This window comes from Coenobita brevimanus, chromosome 28, assembly GCF_032717465.1.
Source record: "Coenobita brevimanus isolate Jiangsu-jjx chromosome 28, ASM3271746v2, whole genome shotgun sequence".
Classification (NCBI taxonomy): Eukaryota; Metazoa; Arthropoda; class Malacostraca; order Decapoda; family Coenobitidae; genus Coenobita; species Coenobita brevimanus.
Window position 1 is genome coordinate 7,567,122 of NC_136981.1, and position 22,733 is coordinate 7,589,854.

Here is a 22,733-nt window from a genome sequence, read left to right on the forward strand (position 1 = left end):
AACAAGACTGGTTACGAACGCTGTCAAAAAAATAACAGAAAACCAAAGCTAAGGGTAACTTCTTAAAATGAGATATGCTGTAAAGAATCTTAGTTGCGACAACCAAGCTCTGGTCTCGTTTTTTTTTTTTTTTTTTTTTTTTTTTTTTCCCACACATTCCCACCTTAGCTGCTTTACCAGTTCCAAAAAACTTTATTTGGGTCTCAGTGACCTCTCCCCAGTGTTAGGACAATCACTGGATGATATTATCATTATTATTATTATTATTCACGCATGGTAAATGGGGCTTCTACCATCCACTCATTCAATATAATGCTACCTTCAAATAACTACACTGAGTGAATAGCCAAATAGTTTCCTGCAACTCAAGAAACTATTTACTACATTGGGTAGTACCAATATAATTAAATGACACCTAGTAGTTTTAGAGGTTCAGAAGCTCAGACTCCTATTTAGCTTTCAGCATCATTGCTTTCCAGTGTTGAAACGTCTACTACCTGGACATTGTTGTCATTGTCTAACCCCTGTATCTCTAGACAAGCAGACCCATTTACCAAAGATAAGCTACTGATTCTATGGGGCTGTCATACAGGAACAGTGCAGTGCATACACAGTGCTGGGAACTGGTGCCACCTTGTGGTAAACAATACCTCACCAGGGTTCTTCCTAGGGAAAAGTGCAGAGAAAAACGAGGAGGTTTGAGTCCTGGGTGGTCATTGTAGCTGCTTCTTCCAGAATACACAGCTCCATCTTATGTAGGCTCCTTGTAAACATCTGCATTGCATGGTAAAGCATACAGTATATAAGCTACATAAAAAAATAAATAATAAAGGATCATTCTTCTCAATCTGAAAATTATTGTCTTGTGTATACATCAGATAGTAAATGGATAGGTATCATTATCCCTAGGATGTCACCATGAGGGCAGTGTGTGAAAACATGCTTGGTCACTATAATATAGCCACGCTGTCATTCCTATGCAGGAAACTGTCACAAATAAACGGTCAACGTCCAAGCTGAGACTCGCAGGTTACAAATCTTTTAAACACATCCCACTTTTTTCATACAACAATTGCCAGCAAGTGTTGTGAAGTACTTTAATTAGATGGTTTTGGTAATGGCTGAGCTCAAAATTTGCAGAAAACATTATCTGCATCATGACCAACCTCAATATGGGGATTCCTTCAGAGGAAGCAAGGCAACATTTATCTGATTTGATCTGCTCTGCTTCTTTTGCATAACCTACCAGTATCATGTAAATAGGCAAGATGAGTATGTACCCATTGGTGCTATTGCTAAATGGCTGTCATTCAGTTGGACTCTTGTGATATATTTGTATTAATTATCACATTCTCCTAGTACATCATCTAATCCTCTGTTGCCCCATGAGGAGCATAGGAACCTGGGGCTAGGCAAGTTGGTTCTGACATTTAAGATGAATGTGACCAGTCTCATTGACCCGAGTGGCATTATGAGAGCGATATACCCCAACCACCCCTTGGATATAAACCTACACAGGCTCACTCCAGTTGGAGCATCTTAATTACCCACTAAACCACCAGGCACCATAGTTTGGTTACAGTGTAATAAAGATATTTCCCAATCATCTACAAGGAAGCTGTGACTGCTGAGACATTCCTATGCCTATAGAACCAATGTGTTGTCTGGGACTATAATAACATTTTTGTCAGGGTTAAGACAAATTCTTGTAATACCCAGTTTCACAGACTCTGAACTCAAATTAGTGACAGGACTATCATTGCTCTATGGTATTCAGCAAAGTAAATGTTTGATAAATCACAGATTTCCTAGTGTTTTACATTTCAAAGAAATGAATACACAGTACCTATCGGATATAAAACTGCAATTATGTACTTTATATAAATTGCTTTATTGACAGTGTATCAAATTATTCGACTAATGCACATAGAACTACACCATATGACTGAACAAAACTACATTCCACTTATCGAGGCTATCACTAAATACCCAGGTAAAAATTACTATAATACAGTAAAGTACTTGTACAACGTAAGTTTCAAACTCAAGGTAAAGTATTTTATTTACTCAATAACTCCTGAGAAAGCCAGAATAAATAAAATAAATATGGACAACAATATGAACCATATATTTTCTTTAAACTAAGGTTCACCTTATACTTTGAAGTAGTGACATGTTAACATGTACAGTCTCAATAAAATTCCTCTGCTCTACAATCCATGACAATGTGACCATACTGATGAAGCTATCTATCCACAGCCTTGTGCCGCATTCTCAGTATACTGTATATTCCTGTGTACAGAATGGATGCAACAGTGATCTCCAAACCATCATACACTGGTTAACCTTCAACTTGCTTTTACACTTGTCCCCTCTACCAGTGGCACACTCAGAATTTTTTTTTTTTTGGGGGGAAAAGGAAGTGTTTAAGTAATAAGATTTTAACACTGAGCATGACTACCACAGAAAGCATCCAAATATCCCCCCAGAAAACAAAGTGCAAGAGTCCTTTACAGTCAGGTTCCCCTTTTCTTCTAAGTAACAAACAGATTGTAGTAAGTAAGAGTCAGACTCACTCCAAAGTCTGTATGGTTAGTACAGGAATCAAACCCAGGATCTTTCAGTCACAAGTCAAGCATGCTACCTACATAAGCAGCTACTGGGAATAACCCCTATGACATCAAGTAGTCTGATGAACTGAAGTGAAAGTATTCAATTTGTGGCATTCATCTTCTATAAAAGTTTAAGCAAAAGTGCGTGTTATCCATGACAAAATACATAAAAAACAAATTCTGAGAGGTCTGGGATATGTCTTCCATCTATCATCATTCTTTCTTACATTAACTTGGTACTGGCACAACCACAAGTGATGTATGGCTATAAACTCAATGATTAGCCACAGCCACACACTTATTACAGGGACACAGCCCTAAGCATACAGAATAATAAACCAAGCTGAGATTCTCATTATAACATGACTTGCAACATGATTCTTTTTTCAAACAGTTTTCAACAACGGCCTGGTGATATGCAAGTTCTGGTGCTTGGTTACATTTAGTTTATAGTAATCCTTCCACTGTCCACGGCCAACTCAAGTCAGAAAGGCTCATAAGAGGAAGCGTGCTGTCATTCTGATGATAACTGCAACTACTCTGTATATGTTTTTGAAGAAATGAAGTGCACTACTGGCCTCCCCATCCATACTCTTTTTGCTCTCTCTCTCTCTCTCTCATTTCTCATCCTTCACCTTCCATTACTTTATTATTACATTCTGTACCTACAGTATTTCACTGTCAATTATTTTCCAACACTGTATTTGACCATTTAACCTTTCAACTTCATGGGGTGACTAACTTATTTACTTCAGCTAATGCCAGACAATTTTACATGCCAAAGGGAGACATTCCAAGTTCTGAGGGTTCAAAGGAATTTTCTTCAAGCCATTTGAAATTTTTACTTTGTTTCTACTTATCCTTTTCCATGTATTTCTCTTTCTCCTGGTCTTTCAATAGTTACACCATTGCAGCAGTCCTCTGCAGAATATGCTAGCATGGTCTTGAAAAGTGATCATAACATCTACAATTATGGTTTCACCTCAACATCACTTCCATGACAGATCATATTATTTCTCATACAACCAACTCCAACTGTCTCTAACAGCTCCTAACTAACTTACAGAACTCCCTGACTTTTAAACAGAGCAACTCATTTCAGCCTAACAACTATCTAGCTAAAATCATAAATAAATCTTATACAGTAACATTAGCTGCTTACTAGAGGTATCTCAAAGGACTGAAAGGTCATGCTGTTTATAATTTGTTTTATAACTGTATGCACAATAATCACAACACCAGTAATCATCACAGGCCTCTCCTGCTATTCTCCACTAACTACAAACACTTAAAGACATTTCAATGTAAACTAAGTATGGCTATATACATGACTATTTCTAATAACTAGCTGTATATTCCCTTACAACGGAATATTGGCATGCTTCTTCCACGGGTTACTGAGCTTCTTGGTAGCTAACTTGTCCAGATCTTGGCAAATTCTCCTCCTGGTTGTGTGAGGCTCAATGATGTCATCCACAAAACCTGCATCGTGGTGATTAGCAAGTTAGGAATGTAAACCTTGTGGTGTGGTATTATAAAGTACATACAGGCAGTTCTCATTAAATGTACAAGATATGTTCCAGAATATCTCAACTTCTTCCATACATCTGTTACTGTGACTTAGGAAACTGGAAAATCAGCTTTAAATGTACCACAGAACTTTAACAGGCTGTGTTTCTGTATTAAAAAAAAAAAAAAAAAAAAAAAATGTATACTGCCAACTTCAACATTTGGATGGTGTAACTGGTGACAGCCAAGCTCTTATACCCCCTGGCAATGTGTAAGGGTCCATAATCAAAGACTGATGCCCAGCTTTAATGATCTGCTGTAATTCCATGATTTACTGGTACTCTATTTACAAGACAAGAGAAATGAAAAATGCATTATGTTTTTCAATTTATAGTATATACCACTTACAACTGCTGGGAAAGGGTTACCAACCTTGTCAATCCTGAAACATCAACTGCTCCCCAGTACAATATAGACTACAAAAGTGTCTTAAGTTTTTCATTTTATACCATACTACTTACCTCTTACAGCTGCAGGGAAAGGGTTACCAAACTTTTCAATATACTCCTTTTCAATCTTGGCTACGTCACTTGCTCCACGGTATAGGATGGACACGGCACCCTTGGCTCCCATCACTGCAACCTTTGGATAAAAGACAGAGCAGCTTAACACCATTATGTGTGTGTGGGGGGGGGGAAAGAGAGGGTGAATTATAAACCTTCATCATCATTATCATCATCATCTGGACCTCCTTTCCCACCCTAAGGCAGGATGATGAGTATCAATGTCCAGACAGCCAAAGTTTGCCCAATTCAATGGGCCACACTTCCATTCACTCATCATTCAAGCTCAAAGAATCCTGGCTCCATCAGATATGTTCCACCATTATAAACCTTAACCAATTTATTGCTATCTAGTGACTGACAGATGACATCAATTGCAACAAGTGTGGATGGTGTCAGCATTCTTGGGGTTTGAGTGATGAGTGAACAAGAATGGACCATTTAATTTGGGTATGCTGTTGACAATTTTCCATCTACCTCATTTTTTCCTGCTCTATGGAACCTACCAAGCCTCATCCTTGGGTGGGAGAGTCGGGTCAGGATGATGATGACGACGATGATTACCAGTCTCAATTTGTTACACACAATCTAAAAAAATTAGTTCTGATATGCAACTTTTTAAATTAATATAATTATTTTCATACTTCCCATAGCTTAGTGGCAGCATAAGACCTTACCTAACTTCTCACAGAACTTCTTCATTACTGGCACCACATTCTGATGTCAATCTCCTGTTACATCATAATATTCAAGATGGAGGGATGGTACTTCTACACCAAATTATTCAAGATGGAAGGATAGCACTTTTACAACACAATAGTCAAGATGGGGAGATGACACTTTTACTGCTAGTTAAAGTGACAAGAGTGCAGTTAGTATTAACATTACTAGAAACTGAAGTTGTATCAGCTGAAAATAACAAAAAAACATGATGAAACACTTAAGAACCCACCTCAGCAGATGGCCAGGTGTAGTTCATGTCACCTCGGAGGTGCTTGGATGACATCACATCGTATGCTCCACCATAAGCCTGAAATATACATATATTCATTACAAAAATCATTGTGGTGAGTGAGAGTACCCATCATCTATCTAGCAATCTACAAACAGTACAATACAGCAGCAGAAATTACTCCTAACAGTTCTTCCACATCATTAGCACTACAGTTCTTTCATCTTAACTTGGCCAGGATTACCAACCTTTTACAGCTTATTTCACTTAGCTGAGAGGCAGAAAAGACATTTTAATCCATAAACCATGGCATTAGAAAATCCCGACCATCCTATTATCCCATGGTACATTGGAGGGGGAGGGTACACCTCCTTGATATGAAAGATAACATGTTGATGCATGTGAATGTCTAATGTAAAGTCATCATCTCCCAATGTTTAGCCATTGCGCAGTTAAGTTCAAGGGTTTTTGTTTGATGACGAAATAATATAAAATTTTATTTAGGTTGCAGGTGGGGACACTCACCATCCACTCACTCGATGCAGTGCTGCTTTCGGGTGATGTCTTGGTGACCACCCTTTCCTCTCTTCCTTCCTTCCTTTTCTATCTTTTTTTCCTTCATTCTTTCCTCTTCTTTCTCTCTACAGGTGACTCTACACTGAGTGACATGCCAAAGGGTTTCCTAAACACCAGGAAACCATTTACTGTATTGGGTAGTAACCATATAACCAAATTATAGCATCCGATGGTTTAGTGGGTAATTATGGGACTCCAATCGGATAGTGCCTATGCAGGTTTATATCCATGGGGTGGTTGCGGTTCATTGTTCACGTAATTCCACTTAGGGATGAGTGAGGCTGGTCACTCTCACCTTAAATGTCAGGACCAGCTAGCCTAGCCCCAGGCTCATACGCTCCTCATGGGACAACAAAGGATTTGATGATGATGATGATAATGATGATTTATTTCCATCACAGATTAGGATAACAAGATGAAAGATCCTGTTTTAAACTACAGTAGACCCTAGTTATCCGCGAGGGTTAGGTTCCAGAGACCCCCGCGGAAGGCAATTTTCGCGGATACTCATCATAACAAAATGGCTATTATTTCCACATAAACTAAGCACATCCCTGAAAAAATAAAAAACATACTTTAAAATATTACAAATATACCACGTTGAGTACACCGCTTCCCGTCCGATCAGCGAAGTTAAGCAACGTTGGGTCTGGTTAGTACTTGGATGGGTGACCGCCTGGGATCACCAGCTGCTGTTGGCATAACTCCCTACGTGTCAAGTGGGGTTGGTGGAGGATTAGTGCCCCTCCCTGTAAAACAATTAACTCTAAGCCCTTGACCACCCTGTTTGGGATACATGGCGTCTGGCAATGAATGAATGAATATTAACACTCACCAAAAGACTGCGTGTTCTCTTTATAACCTTTGTATAATGAGGACAATTGCTGTATGAGGATGATGACTGCTGTATAGATGACGATGATTGCTGTATGATGACGACGATGATTGTAGTGCAGTTCCTACTGTGCCAATTGGTGAGGCAACGAGATGTGTGGTAACACTGTAGGTTAGCTGTGAGTCTAGTCTGACCCTTCTGACAGGATGCCAGATAACACCTTATGCTCTCTCTTTGGCTTAGAAGGATTGCTTTTATCCTTTACTTGTTTCTTGGGAACCATTTTTCACTTACACAATGAGGTACAGTAGAGTTGTAAACACGAGAAGGGCAACGACAACGTCTAACTGTTACAGATATTTTATGAACAGAGGACACGAATACTCTGGTGTATGGATTATTTTTTTTATTCATTTGTTTTCCTTCCTCTGTTCTGTTATCTATTTAAAAAAAAAAATAATAATGAACTGATTGGTGTTCACAATAAGACTGGCGGAGTGGCGGGAATGCCTGTGGGTGCAGGCATGCTAACTGTAGCAACAAAAGAAGTGCACATTGCATGCCAATTTCAAATCAAGTTACAATGTATAGTACAATATCAAAATAAGTTTGATACAGTACATGGAAACTTAAATCCGCGGATGCAAATTCCCCGGATAAAAAGGTTCTACTGTACTGATATGCCAATTTTTAGGTCAAAATCTGTAACAGTGTAGTCAAGGCACATGCTTTAGAATTTGAATTTCAGATGGCACCCCATGAAAAAAAAAAAAAAAAACAAAAAAAAAAACAGTATCAACAGGTCAGAAGAGATAAGTGGAGAGTATGGCTGAAAAAAGGCTCCAAATGCCACCACATGATCAATACCAAGTCACTAGTCACCTACTCCCCTCAAAACAAAGTGTGAATTACTTCCCTCTCCCCCAACGTCAGCAAGTAAGTCACAGTTGCCCACTGACCACTTAGTGATAAGTCACAGTTCTTGGGTTAAGCCAAAGAAGACCTTGTTGTGTCCTTGCCACTATTAAAAAATAAAGCCACTTCTTAACACTTACCTTCCTGGTGATAATAGTAATCTTAGGTACGGTGGCCTCAGCAAAGGCAAAGAGAAGTTTGGCACCATGCCGTATGATTCCACCATACTCCTGGGCAGTGCCAGGCAGGAACCCAGGCACATCAACAAAGGTCACCAGGGGGATGTTGAATGCATCACAAAACCTCACAAATCTTGCTCCTTTCACTGAGGAGTTGATGTCCAGGCACCCTGTTAATAACCAAGCAAGATCAAACTTTCAGAATGAGCATCATCATCATCTTCATTTGGACTTCCTTTCCCAATCTAGGGCAGGGTGAGGAGCAGCGATATCCAGACAGCCATAGTTTGCCTATTTCAACAGGCCATGCTTCCATTCACTCATCATTCAAGTCCTTGAAATCCTGGCTCCATTTGAGAGGCCAAAAAAATTTCACCACATTCTGTAGATTCACATATACCTACCTGACAGAGCTAATCCCAACACTGTCACGTTAAACAGAATAATACACGGTAATATTGTAATTAACCTTGTAACTGCTGATGGTTTCCTTCAGTTTCATAATTCACCTTGTACCTTTTGAAAGTTTCCTTCGTCATCATCAACACAGCCCACAAAAACATCCACACATCAGCCGAGCCCACCAAATCACTGCTCCATCTTACAGGCTAACTTACCACATTCTTCCATCATCTTTTTAGCTTACCACACCTCAAACCTTCAAACTCTCTAACATGCACCCATTTCAGGATGCTGGAGGGGGTGCCTTCACAAAGTAACTCTGATATAACTGGGGAGCGCTGCAGTTTAGTTATATAGTATTAATGTCCCTTAACTTCCTCTTTGTCCCCTGTAAAAAGGATGGTAGACCATACACTGAGGTCACACACAAATGAGTCTGGGGCCACAGCAACATCCCATCTTCAAGCATTGGTGCTAATATAACTTAACAGCAAAATGGCATAAATAAAGCAACTTATAACAAAGAAATACTGTACCGCCATCAGAAAGTGTTCACCTGCAGCAGCCTTGGGCTGGTTCCCTACAATGCCCACAGTGCGGCCGTTCATCCTAGCGAAGCCAACAATGATGTTCTTGGCATAGTTTGGCATGATCTCAAAGAAGTCCCCCTCATCCACAATGCCCTGTACCACATCCAGCATGTTGTAGGCTGCTGTGGTCTCCAGTGGAATAATAGTGTCCAATCCAGGCACATCTCGGTCCCTGATAACACCATTATAAATCATCATCATTATCACCATTTCATCACTTTCCTGTCCTTCCCACTGATACATGGGAACTGGTACTAAATTATCATCATCATCTCTTCATCATCACCATAAATAAAACTGTCAAACAGTAGCAGGAATAAAGTGAAAAATACATTGAACTGTTGAGCTTAACTAATGACAATAGGCCCCTCCTCTCACCAAGGGTCATCACAATGTCTGATGGGGGAGGCCTCCTTATTGCTCTGCGGCAGGAAGTTCATGAAAGTGCGGAGGGAAAGCAGCGCATCTATGTCATTGGGGAAGGCTCTGTGTGCCACCCCTGACAGAGTGGTGTGTGTCCGGGCACCCCCTAGTTCCTCCTGCGTCACATCCTCATTGGTCACTGCCTTCACCACGTCCGGGCCAGTGATGAAGAGGTACGAGCTGTCCTCAACCATGAAAGTGAAGTCAGTCAATGCCGGGGAGTACACAGCACCACCAGCACACGGGCCCATAATGAGTGAGATCTGTAGAGCATGACAGTTAATTATATCTGAGCTATATATGTTTTGCAATTTACCGAAACCAACTCTGACACATAAACAGTGATTAACTATACAGTAAACACTTCATAAATCAAACTATATGGGACCCTACAGTACTTCGACTTACTGAATTTTCCAAGCAACCAGAAATAACCGCAAAAAGATATATATTATCCCCAACAACAGTTGCAAATTGTAAGTGATTACTTGTTTATTAACACTAAACTAATGTTGCATTTATGAAGCAATAAAAATAAAAAATAAAAACAATTTGATGCATGTCATAGGCTAGGCTAGGATAGGAGGTTGCATAGTGGAGGGGTGCAACAGTCACTTAACCCCTCCAGTCACTTAATTACCTAAAGTTCTCCACTTATTTACTTCACCCTGGGGTAGGTGGGGGTGCTCACCATTCACTCACTTGATGTAGTGCTGCTCTCAGGTGACTGCCTTTTCCTCTCTTCCTTTTTCCTCCCTTCCTCTTCTTTCTTTCATTCTTTCCTTTTCCTTCTGTCTATAGGTGACTCTATACGGTACTGAGTGACAAGCCAAACAGCTTCCTGTACACCATGAAACCATTTACTATGCTGGGTCGTAACCATATAACCAAATTATGGAGCCTGGTGGTTTAGTGGGTAATTAAGGTGCTCCTGCCGGATTGAGCCTGTGCAGGTTTATATCCAAGGAGTGGTTGGGGTTTACTGCTCACATAATGCCACTCAGGGATGAGTGAGGCTGGTCACTCTCATCTTAAATGTCAGGACCAACTTCCCTGGCACTGGGCTCCTACGCTCCTCATGGGGCAACACAAGATTAGATGATGATGATGATGATGATACAATCAGTTAAACTAAAATGTAACACTTGGAATATAATAAATTAAAATGTAGTACAGTACTTGGAATATAAGAAACTAAAATGTAACCCTTTAAATAAACACCAGGTCACATCGCACCCAGAGTTCGACTTACTGGGAATTCCACCTTCTGCAGGGTCGACTTATTGAGGTTTTATCGTACTGTATTGTATATGCAAAACCGCACAGTACAGTTAACCTTTGTTTAAACTTTATTCACTTTATGTTGCTTTAGTTATTGTGCTGATGATGAATGAACACCTTTTCTTCACTTAAAGTTGCAAATAATATGGTAAGTCTAGCATCAGTCCTGCTGAAATCAGAAATTACTTTTATATTCCTAAGCTAAATTAACCCTGCCTAACCAACTATAGCACACCCTAACAAAGATCTCTTACCCCTTTCAGTTCTGATGATGGCCAAGTATGGTCGGACTGGAGGGATGATCTGACTAGTAACCAAAGAATATCAATTCCTCTTTTATAAATATGGCTCATCATAATTTATGGAACCAGGATAGACTAATTCCTACCTCATAACTAAGGTTCACTGTATTTCATGCAACCAGGACTTAGTATTCACACTGTGGGAGAGACGCACATTCATCAGATGCACACCAATTAGTACCAAAAGGTCTCAACATCCCCCTTACTTGTGGGACTACCCCTGAAGACAAGACATTCCGCTGGAAGATGTCAGCATAACCAGCAAGGGACTCCACTCCTTCCTGGATCCTGGCACCACCGGAGTCATTAAGCCCAATGACTGGTGCACCCACTAACATTGCCTGGTCCATGATCTGTTGGGAAAAGGACAGTTTTAAGGGGCTGACTATGATATAGGGACAAAAGGCATGGAGGGGAGTGGGGTGGTGGAAGGTGGGGAAACAAGGATGATGGCATGACAGTACAGTATTAGCAGGGGTGTTCATATGACAGGCTGGTGGGTCTTGTGGATGGAAAAATCGGTGATCTTTATTTTGATGAAACTGACATTCTCAAACAGTTTCCTGCCTCTGCTTATATCAATCCCATATTCAATAGTTCATTACTTCACCACCTGACCATCACTTCCCAAATCACACTATAATTATCCCCTTGTTGGCAATGCAAATAAAAAATGACTGGCAGGGACATTTGGCTGGTTGGAGTGAAGGAATGGTATGAGAGATAAGGATGACAATGATGCAGGAGTGTGGGAGATAATGATGGAGTGGAAAGAAGTAAAAACATACAACTGCAAAGGTACGTACATTTAGAGTAATGCCTGGATAAGACAACATGAGGAAAGAAAATAATACAAGTCCATCACTTCACTCCTCCATGAACCCCATTTTTTTTATTTGATTTACCAAATGTAAGCATATAACAAGACAGTCCCATGGAACTTGGTGGATGGCATTTAACATTCATCATCACCATAATCCCACCTTTTTCTTCTTACCCGCAAGTGGGGTGTGGCAGTGCAGAAAGCAATGAAAAGAAAAATATATATATATTTTAGTGGGAGAACTAACCAACAGCATGCCAATGAAATGGCCCACAAACTCAGTTCCTCACTACTCAAGCCCCTGTAATCCTGATTACTGCACAAGAAAAACCTTGCACATCAAGCCTCTGTAATCCTGATTACTGTACAAGAAAAACCTTGCACATAAATCCTAATCAGACAGAGTTAATCCAATGATGATCAAGTTAAGAAATGGATGTCAAACCCTTGTCATCCACTCCTCTGTACCAAAGTCATTCAACCAGCTCAATCCTTTGTCAGTCCCCATGCCTCATCAACTGCCATTTTGTACTTCACTTTCCCACATACTCATTTAGGCTATGGTACATTTGTGATAACTGGTAGGTCAGTATCTCACATTATCATGTCTTATCACCTCACCTTGCATATCTTTTTGGCATGTATGGATGAGAGTGAGCCACCAAAGACAGTGAAGTCCTGGCTGAAGATGTAGGCTAAGCGTCCATGGATCATTCCATGACCAGTCACCACAGAGTCACCTGGGAACTGAAAAGGGTCCATAACATGCACCAGTGTTGTCGTGGAAATGTAAGGTAAAATGAACACTATTATGATTTTGATTAGAGCAATATCCAATATCTGACGGATCAGTGATCACCTGGAACTCTGATGGTTACATCCCAAAAGTACCAATACTGTACTGAGCACAATATTGTAACCTGCAAATCTGTGCCACTTTAGCATACTGTCTAAGAAAAATTATATAAATAAAAAGCACAAATATATACTTCCATTTTTACACAGTACAACAAATCTATGCAGCTTAAAGAGAATAATTCACTCAAATATATATTAACATGACCATCCCATTAACAGTGAATGATAAAACATACTAAACTATACTAAAATTACTTGGACAATATCTTGAACTTAACTGCTCCCAATATCTCACAAGACCACAACATTAACCCAATTCAAAAAAGAAAATTTTCCTCTGGATCACAAACCTATAATAATTTTTGCTTTACCTGCAAGTATGGCAGGGGGCCAAACCATAAGGAACCAAGAACTGTACACAACATTAGATATGCAAAAGCCTCAGGACAATTAAAGACTTTCTGCTACAATTATACACCAGTCTACTTTTCCTTTACAGGTGGCTTTACATTGAGTGATAAGCCAAATGGTTTCCTGTAAGTCAAGAAACCATTTACAATGCTGGGTGGTAACCATATAACCAAACCATACGTGATCTCTACGTGTCAACAAGTGGGTTGGTGGAGGGTTGGTGCCCCTCCCTGTAAAAAACTAACTCGGTGTCAAATGGCCACCCATTACGGGATTATGGTGTCTGGCAATAGATAGATAGATTGATACATGTAATACAGTACACAAACCTGTGTCTTTGAAATGGCATACAAATGAAACAGACTTTATTCTAAACTCAGCTACTTGGGGAAAGATCCTACAAAATAACCTCAGGGTTAAGGGACTTAATGCAGAGACTGTGTTACCAAATATCATGACGCATGGACTGTTGCCCCAAGGTGAACAAGGCATGCAAGTACAATGCCCTCCTAAACAAAGTACCTGCCAATAAACATGTGACCCTCATCAAGCTTACTAACCTTCTGATTCTCCATCCCAAAATCTGTACAGGTATGTTCAGCAAACATGTCAAACTCAACAAAGGTTCCCTGGTCACAGAGCAGCTCCACCCTCTCTCGGGCTGTCAGCTTCCCCTGCAAACGAGAATTTATGCAACATGCATATACTATATATCACTTAATGCAAATTCTTCATCAAAGTGCTCATTTAACCCTTTCACATCAGGTTTCATATATACGTGACACACAAAAAAATGTCTGTGGACATCAGGTGGCAAGTTAACATGGTCTGGACTTTTTATATTTGTGGACCAGTACTGGGGGCCAAATAACGGATCATGTATCAGGAGGTGGCAATACTGAGGTGTTGACAACATGGGAGGACTACTTTACTATCTACTATTTTCGTCACTTACCAGAAGTATGTCGAAGCATGACGTACCAGATGTTTCCGCTGCCGTGGCAGCTACTGACTGCTCTAATTACTACTTGGATCTGATGGAAGCGATGTCTGATGACTCAAAAATGTTGTCAGATGAGAGTGAGAGTGAAAATGAGGGTGTTATTATAAAAGAAAAAAGAAAAGAACAGCTTTGAGTTTATTGTTATACTGAATGGCATACATCTGGCAGTGACAGAGCTCCAACATCACAGGTTTTGACACCTCAAAAAACATGTACCATGTATAATTTTTTTTTTTTACCGTTAGACATCATTTAACTCAGAAAATTATGGTCTACTTTTCTAGAGTGGAATATCTTATAAAAAAAATTCAGTTTATATGTTATGTATATAGGTGAGGTGGAGGGAGGGAGAGGGAGGGTTAGACCGAGGATGAGGTGGAGGGATGGAGTTGAGAGGTATATGAGGGAGGGGGGGTGAGTTGGGGGGAGGGGAGTCAAATGGTGGGTGACAGAGTGACTTGGAGGCATTTTGTCTGTGGCCACCCTTTGCGGGATTAGGGCGTCGGGCTATAGATAGATAGATAGAAAGATAGATCTCAAAACCTCCATGTGTGGGATATCAAGAAAAAAAAAAAAAAAAAAAAGTGGAAGGGTTAGTTTCATTTCTGGAGGGGGGATGCAACCAGTCAGTTCTGAGGAGCAGTCATCACTGACATACAGACAGAAAAGAGATAAAGATGCAACAATGTGGCAAAGAGATAAGTTAGAAGGTGAATGGAGTCAGAAAGAGAATGAGCCTGGCTTGTCCCAGCTTCTGGCAACTCATCCATTATGAGCAGCTTAACTTTGCACCAGTTTTTCATTCTGTGGGGTTGATTTGATGTCCCTGCTGGTTGGAAACGGTATATACAGTAATCCCCATACTTTCCGGACGCCCACTTTCCGGACACCCCACTTACCGGACATTGTGGGCCTTGACTTTAGGAACCCAAAAATGGCCAAAAAAAGAAAAAATCCCCTCAAAAATCCAAATATTTTCCCACCCGTAATTTGAAATTGCTGCACGGTGCCAAACAGCTGGTTTACACCATGGCCACTTCACCCTTTCCTTCCTCCTCCCTCCCCTTTCAGGGTTGCCATTTGGTATTTTTCATTACCAAATGTGGGCCAATTTGGTAATGAAAAATTCGTTTGGTAATGAATCAGAATAATGCATTACCAAACAGATTTTTAACATGTATGAGGATACACAGGATGGAGATGGTGGATTGTTTGCTCTCTCTGATTAATCTCCTAGCCTACATAGCATGAAAATAATCAACATGCTGTTAATTATAAGGAGAGTGATTACATGTACAGTATTTCCACTTATATATATAATTAGTGAAGAATAAATGCTAGCTTAACGAGTTTGGTAATGAAAAGTTAAATTTAGTAATGAAAATTGAGGAGTTTGGTAATGTGGTCGTTGTGATCTGGCGACTCTGTTTCCCCATCATCAACAGTTACTGCCTAACTTCGATGGTGAGTGGATGCTTATTGCAAAGGAAGCCACATGTGCTCATTTTTTGTGAATAAACAGTAAATAAACTGCAGGAGGAGGCTGTAGCACGGGCCGAACAGGGTGGTACTCCCGAGGGGAATGGGAATGCTGGTGATAGGGAGAGCTGAAGCTCCTGTTTCCCTAGCTATCTAACCATCCCCCTTTGCTGACCTTTTCAGTGTGACAGTAACATGGAGAGTAGACCAGCATACCGGTACTCTCCCAAACATTTCCTCTAACTATCTTATGCACTACACCACATGCACTTTACATTTCACACAACGTATCCCACTGTGTTACAGGGGTTCGCGCCAGCAGGGGCATGCGGCCAGAAAACTTTGCCCCCGCTACCTAGTGGTGGACTTCTGGGGACAGGCATGAAGGGGGTTCCGCCAGCATAGATCATGTTTTCAGGGCGAGATGGGGCTCGGGCCTGTGCTAGAGGGTACAGGGCATTGCGGTTCCCAGGCTGCCGCTTCCACCCAATAGAAAGGGGCCCGAACCTGGGAGTAGCACCCCAGGAGGCTGCCCTATTAGTGGGTGTAAAATGGCGGGATAGTTGCAGTGCCAAGGCGCGGTTGGAGGGTGTCCCTGCAGCTGTCCTGGCAGGGTGCCTCGAGGCCACTACCACAGCCACTGGTAAGCTGGTGGGCTAGGGGTCCCAGATCCATTGCCTGGACCTGGGACCCCTAGTGCAGTGAGAGGGGCCTGTGGTATGTCTATCCCCCTTTTTTAATCCTGACTATGACAGAATACAAGAATAAGTTTCAAAGCAAGCCTGAGGACAGTAAATCACCCAGGGGGATGAGGGTGGGTTCATGGAATGTGGGAAGTTTGAGGGGAAGAGAGGGGGAAGTCGTTGAGGCATTCAGTAGGAGGTGGGTGGATGTGGCGTGTTTGCAGGAAGTCCAGTACAGGGGTAGATCAGCCAGAAAGATTGTTGGGAGGGACTATTACTGTAAGTTGTTTTGGCAGGGGGGAACAGACGGATATGGAGGTGTTGGTGTGATGCTTGCGGAGAAATGGGTGGAATATGTTATGAATGTTATAAGAGCAAGCGACAGGATATTGGTAGTGAAAATTCTATTTGGTAGAAAGATAGCTGCAGTTATATCGTATGCTCCACAGGCAGGATTGGATGAAGCAGAGAAAGATAGATTTTGGGATGATTTAATGTGTGTAGTAGGTGGTATGTGGGATGATGAGATAGTGGTTTTGGGAGGGGACTTAAATGGTCATGTAGGTGAAGAAGCACAAGGTTATGAAGGAGTACGGTACATAGGGAATGCGCATATCGTATAACGAATGCAGAAGGGGAAAGGATACTCGAGTTTGGGGGGGCAACGGACATGATTGTGTGCAACACATATTTTAGGGAAAAGAGAGAGTAGCTTAATTACGTATGAGTCTGGGGGAAGTTAGGAGGGCAGATAGGAGGTTAGTGAGGGATGTTAAACTTATAGGAAGTGAGGAGTGTGTGCAACAGCACAAACTATTGATCTGTGACATGGTGCTTAAAGAAAGAGTGATGAAAAAGAGGATATGTTCTTAGGAGGAATATATGGAAGCTGAAAACCAAGTAGTAAGAGATGCCTTCTATTGCGAGATGAGGAGAGTGGTGGCTGAGCAGGGAGCTGTAGACAAAGGCGTTAATGAACAGTACAGAGCCCTCAAGAACAATCTCTTGAGAGTTACTAATGTAACATGCAGTTGGACAAGAGGATCACCAAGACATAAAGTAACTTGGTGGTGGGATGAGGGTGTAGAAGCTGCAGTTAAGGAGAAAAGAAGGCTTTTCCGGGAATGGAAGAAGGGTGGTAGCAAGGAGGAATACTTGGCTGCCAAGCATAGGGCTAGAAGAGAGGTATACAGGGCAAGGTCTGAGTCACAGAGACTTTTACTTGATAACCTAAATCATTGGGAAAGGAAAAATATGATATTTAAGGTGGCAAATCAGATGAAGAGAGATAATCAGGATATTACAGGTGAGCAGTGTGTGAAAAATGATGAACAGTGAGGATATTAAAGATGCATGGAGAGAGCATAATAGCCGGTTGTTGAATGAGAAGTTTGACTGGGACAGGGAAGGTTTGGAGCCCGCAGATCCAGTGTTTGGCCCTTGGCCTTTGATTGATGCTGCTACTGTGAGTGAGGCAAGAGGCAGGAAGAAAGTGGGGAAGGCAGCAGGTGTGTCTGGGTTGACTGCCAAAATGTTGAAGGCCTCAGGAGATATAGAGGTGAGGTTAGTCATTGACCTGATAAATAGGATTATTTATGTGTGTGTTGTCCCAGATAATTGGCTGAAGAGTGTAATTGTAAATGTGTATAAAGGGAAGGGTGATGCCCTGGAAAGAGGAAATTATAGTGGTATAAAGCTTTTAGATCAGATAATGAAGGTAATGGAGAGTTTTAGAAGATATGATTGGAGAAAGAGTGAATACTGATGAGATGCAGTTCAGATTTATGCCAGGTAGGGAGACCACTAATGCCATATTCATTGTTCAACAGCTTCAGGAAAAATATATTGGCAGGAGAAGGGATCTGTATTTTGCTTTTGTTGATTTGGAAATGGCCTTTGACAGAGTCCCTTGAGAGGTGGTGAAGTGGGCAATGAGAAAGCTTGGCTTGGAGGAGTGGCTGGTTAGGGTGGCTATGGCTATGCATGTGCGTGCTCGCACCCAGGTAAGAGTTAATGGAGATTAGTGATGAGTTTTCTGTGAATGTTGGTGTGCATCACGGGTCAGTTTTGAGTCCCATGTTGTTTATCATGGTACTTGAAGCCCTCTCACGTGACTTTAGAAACAGACTCACGTGGGAGATGCTGTATGCTGATGATTTGGTGTTGACTGCAGAGAACGAAAGGGAAGTGGAGGAAAGGTTTAGGAAGTGGAGAGATGGTATAGGTCACAAGGGCTTAAGGGAAAATAAAGATAAAACAAGTGATGATATCTAGGGTTGGTGGCGGTACTGTCAAAGACAAGGGAGAGTGGCTATGTGCAGTTTGCCACAAGGGCATGGGAAGTAATTCTATCTCGTGTGGTGTTTGTGATAAATGGGTGCACAAGAGATGTAGTGATATCAGAGGCAGACTGTGAGATAATGCTGATTTTATGTGTACGGCGTGTCGGGGAAAGCAGGTAAAGATTGTCAGGCATGAAAAGATTGAACTTGCTGGTGAATCTCTTGAGTGTGTGGAAGAGTTTTGTTATTTGGGAGACATGTTGTATGCTGGAGGTGGGGCTGGAGCAAGCTCTGTGGCTAGGGTGAGAAGTGGTTGGAAGAAGTTCAGGGAGCTCTTGCCTCTTCTGACATTGAGAGGGCTCTCCCTACGTGCTAAGAGGTCTTTGTATGCAGCATGTGTTATGGGTGTAATGCTGTATGGTAGTGAGACCTAGGCGGTAAAAGAGGATATTGGCCGACTCAGATGTACAGAAATGACAATGATTAGGTGGATGTGTAGTGCGTCCCTGCGTGCAAGGTCCGGGGGGGGCTGGGTTTACAATGGGAGAGTTGAGAGGTAGGATGGGACTGGAGTGTATTGGTGTTGTGATGAGGAGAGGTAGATTGAGACAGTTTGGACATGTGGAGAGGATGGGGGATGATAATTGGGTGAGGAAGGTGAGAAGTGTTAATATTGGGGGTGGGGTTATGAGGGGTAGACTGAGAAAGACATGGGACGAGGTCATTAAGTGTGACCTCAGGGTTAAGGGACTGAACAGGGAGGCTGCGATGGATCATGCAGCATGGAAAGCCGCCATTAGGTGACCAAGGCCGAAGCATGCAAGCATGTTGGAGTCTTTAAAAAAGAAACGAAACGAACCTTGCCACTAGACCACACAGGAATTTATAGTGTTGGGCAGTGTTAAGAAATTAGAACTTAGAGTGCAAGGGATCAACTGTGGAGTGCAAATTGGTGGTTGAAACTGGCGTGACGCAGTTAGGAACAATGTGCAGTGTTAAACAATTATAACTCACAATGCAAAGAATTAAGTGCAGCACAACACTGAAGTACTGTACGTGCTTCAAGAGCATTTTCACCACTGCCAAAGCCTTAGAGATGGCGGCCACAGACGTCCTGTAAGTACCCTGGCTGTGGTGCAGTCACTTCTAATTCCTCATTCTGTGGTTCCTTTTCATTTATTTCATGCTTTATGTCCATTATTGTTGTGAATAGAGTCTTAAATAGGTTTAAATAGGTGCTATGCATGTCCGGTAGGGAGTTATTTAGGTGGCATTCAAAGTTAGGCTGGATAAAGGTCATTAAGTACCAGTCCAGAAGCCAGGGGTCCACTTTCTGGACAGGAACACTTTCCGGACATGCCTTTGGCTTTATTACATTGGATAGTAGTGGGACAAAAAAAGGTACATTTTTACAAGTGGACAACACACCACCCAGGTAGTGCAATATATTTTTCTGGTAGTTTTTGATGCGATATGAATGTTTTTGACCTTCATTTTTGTCGGAAATGCCTCATTTCCACTCTTTTCCAATTATGAACTTTGATTGGACAAGCAGATGAAATCAAGCATTTTCCCCAAAAAAAAATAAAGTAAAAAACAACTCAAATTGCATCAAGAACCACCAGAAAAATATACTGCACCACCGGTTAACATAATGGAACAGACGAACCTGACCAAAGAGTCGTAACGTAACCTCACCAAACACACTAAACCTAACCCAACATACCTATCCTATCCCAGGGAATACGTAACATAACCTCACCAAACACACTAAACCTAACCAAACCTACCCCAACATACCTAACCTATCCTAGGGGAATGTTTACCCTAGAGATACAATTGTCCAGGACGAGGGTCGTCTGGCAATAACGCCGTAGAACCTTTGAATCCAGTGGTATATGAACAATATAATTTGCCAAGCCAGAAGGTGTGTGTTGTCCAAAAAAGTTCCTTTGTAGTCAGAAACACAATAACTACACTGAACCCGTTTCTTGGTTTTTGGGTACTTTTTGTACCGACCACAGTACCACTGATGTCTGTCTTTTCTAAATTTACACAGTTCCTGACAGTCTGGGCAATAAACTTTCGAAGATAATACACCGTGTCTGCTAAGAAACTCAACAGCCTCCTTGGATTCCGAGTGGAAATGCTTAATCACACGTAAATAATCAACATCACACCCGGGACACACAGCACGTCTTTCTTCTTCAGAGGCCATACCGAGAAGGATTTGAATTTTTCCATCCACATGGAATCAAAGACCGCAGTTCAAATTCATTGGCAGAATACCATCAAGTGACCTAAAGTTGGCCTATGATTGGGTGATACAGACGTACAAGATGCATGCACAGTCGAAGGGAAGAGAAACACATACGAACGCATACATTTTTAACACAGACTAGCCGAGTGAAGACCCAAGAGTAAATTTTTAGAAGTGACCAATGTTTTCTTTTCTTATTATTTTCATGTTTTCCAATGCAAAATACTGTGTTTTAATTAGTTTTGACCTTCATTTTGGGGGGAAAATCCCCCTTTTGGAATTTTGAGTAAGATTTCCAAAAGAGGGTTTATCCCCCAAAATCAAGATCAAAATTAATTAAAAACACACTATTTTGCATTAAACTAACCCAAACTAACTTAACCTAACCTAGGGCTTGACACAGACCGAGTGCACGCGCCTGCACCAGCCAATATGGCGCGACTCAACCGCTACTGAGCGATGGCCTAACCTAAGCCACTATATGACTACGGTACCCCTACAAAATTTGCTCCCCCAACTCAAACTAGGCTTAAAAGGTAAGTCTTAGTTAGAATAGTTCAGGGACGTAATATAATGAAAATTGATAACGTTGGTTACTTCTAAAGTTATACCGACCGTAGATATGTATTTTTTGGAATTTTTAATTAAATTCATTATCTCCGAAAATATCAATTTTCAAATGGGATTATGGGGGTTCATTATGATCCTTACGGAATGTACTATACGTTAATGGTGCTAAAATTCCTGAACTGCATATTGTCCACTTGTAAAATAATACTCTCCCAAAAATACTGCTGACTCGGGACTTGAGAACAAAATACCCTGAAATCCAAGACTCACCTTTTTATGTTGGGCATCAATTCTCTTCTGACCACCGCCCAGGAAGGCCTCCTTTCGCTTCTGTTTAATGTCATTCCGGACCTTAAGAGTATGTGCAATTGAACACTGACGTAATGCAAGTATGTTAGCGTTTTTTACAGCAAATACGGCCCGGTTTTTCAACAACCCGGCAGAAACCCTTGCTACCACCAGCGCCATGTTTACACTGTGACGTCACCTCTTCCGTTGTTTAGTCTTTTTTTTACGGACTGACATTTGCAACGACAGCTTTATTTTTGCCTTTCCGTTTTCACATTTTTGTATTTTTTGTTCATTTCCCTCTGTGTCTCTAATGGCATTTCTACCTCCCACCGTGGATGTCTGTGGTGTTTTATGGTAACTGAAGCTACGTCGACGCCATCTATTCTTCTGTAAGCATTGATGTGATGAAAAATAAGGCAAATAGTGAACTTTGTGTTCGTCTTATGTGATGAAAATTTCCTACCCTGCAACTGCAACTTAAGAAAAGCAAGATAATGTAGTGAAATCTTCGTGATACCGTCTTCAAAATTATCCAAAGTGGTAGTGTGTGACGGAAGGAGAGACAGACGGTGGAAGAAGTTGCCAGTCTCTTCTTCATTACGCAGCTATAGTTACTCTTTTATTGTCAACAGGGCAGAAATCAGTGTCAGAATGATAATATTTCGGTACTCATTCTAGTATTTTAAAAGGGACAAATGCTTCGCAGGCGCGATTTGGTTCGAGTTTTAGATGAAGTTGGCATTAGTCCGAGGTTGAAGATGGAGACGGAATAGTTACTTTTGGAGGTGTGTTGCGACTGTAGTGTGGGTCTTTACAGGGATTGTTTCTTCATTGGACACAACAAGGTTCTGTACCGTAGGGATATTTCTGCATCTTCTTACCCGCAAGTGTATTATCATAAAGATTTTGTATATTCATGGCGAGAGAGAATTCT

The 22,733-nt window shown here is 41.3% G+C and overlaps 1 protein-coding gene and 1 pseudogene across 1 annotated transcript; one reads left to right on the forward strand and one right to left on the reverse strand.

Moving 5' to 3' along the window:
• Nucleotides 1–3,223: 3,223 nt before the first annotated feature.
• On the reverse strand, nt 3,224–21,976 carry LOC145394798 (propionyl-CoA carboxylase beta chain, mitochondrial-like). Its single transcript, XM_080268586.1, has 10 exons — nt 21,779–21,976; nt 13,792–13,905; nt 12,584–12,709; nt 11,346–11,492; nt 9,512–9,819; nt 9,100–9,305; nt 8,103–8,311; nt 5,637–5,714; nt 4,643–4,763; nt 3,224–4,094 (listed from the first exon to the last, which is right to left on the reverse strand). Exons 1-10 carry the CDS (start codon nt 21,974–21,976, stop codon nt 3,973–3,975), a joined length of 1,629 nt encoding a protein of 542 aa, XP_080124712.1. The 3' UTR covers nt 3,224–3,972.
• On the forward strand, nt 6,795–6,913 carry LOC145394887 (5S ribosomal RNA; annotated as a pseudogene).
• Nucleotides 21,977–22,733: the final 757 nt, after the last annotated feature.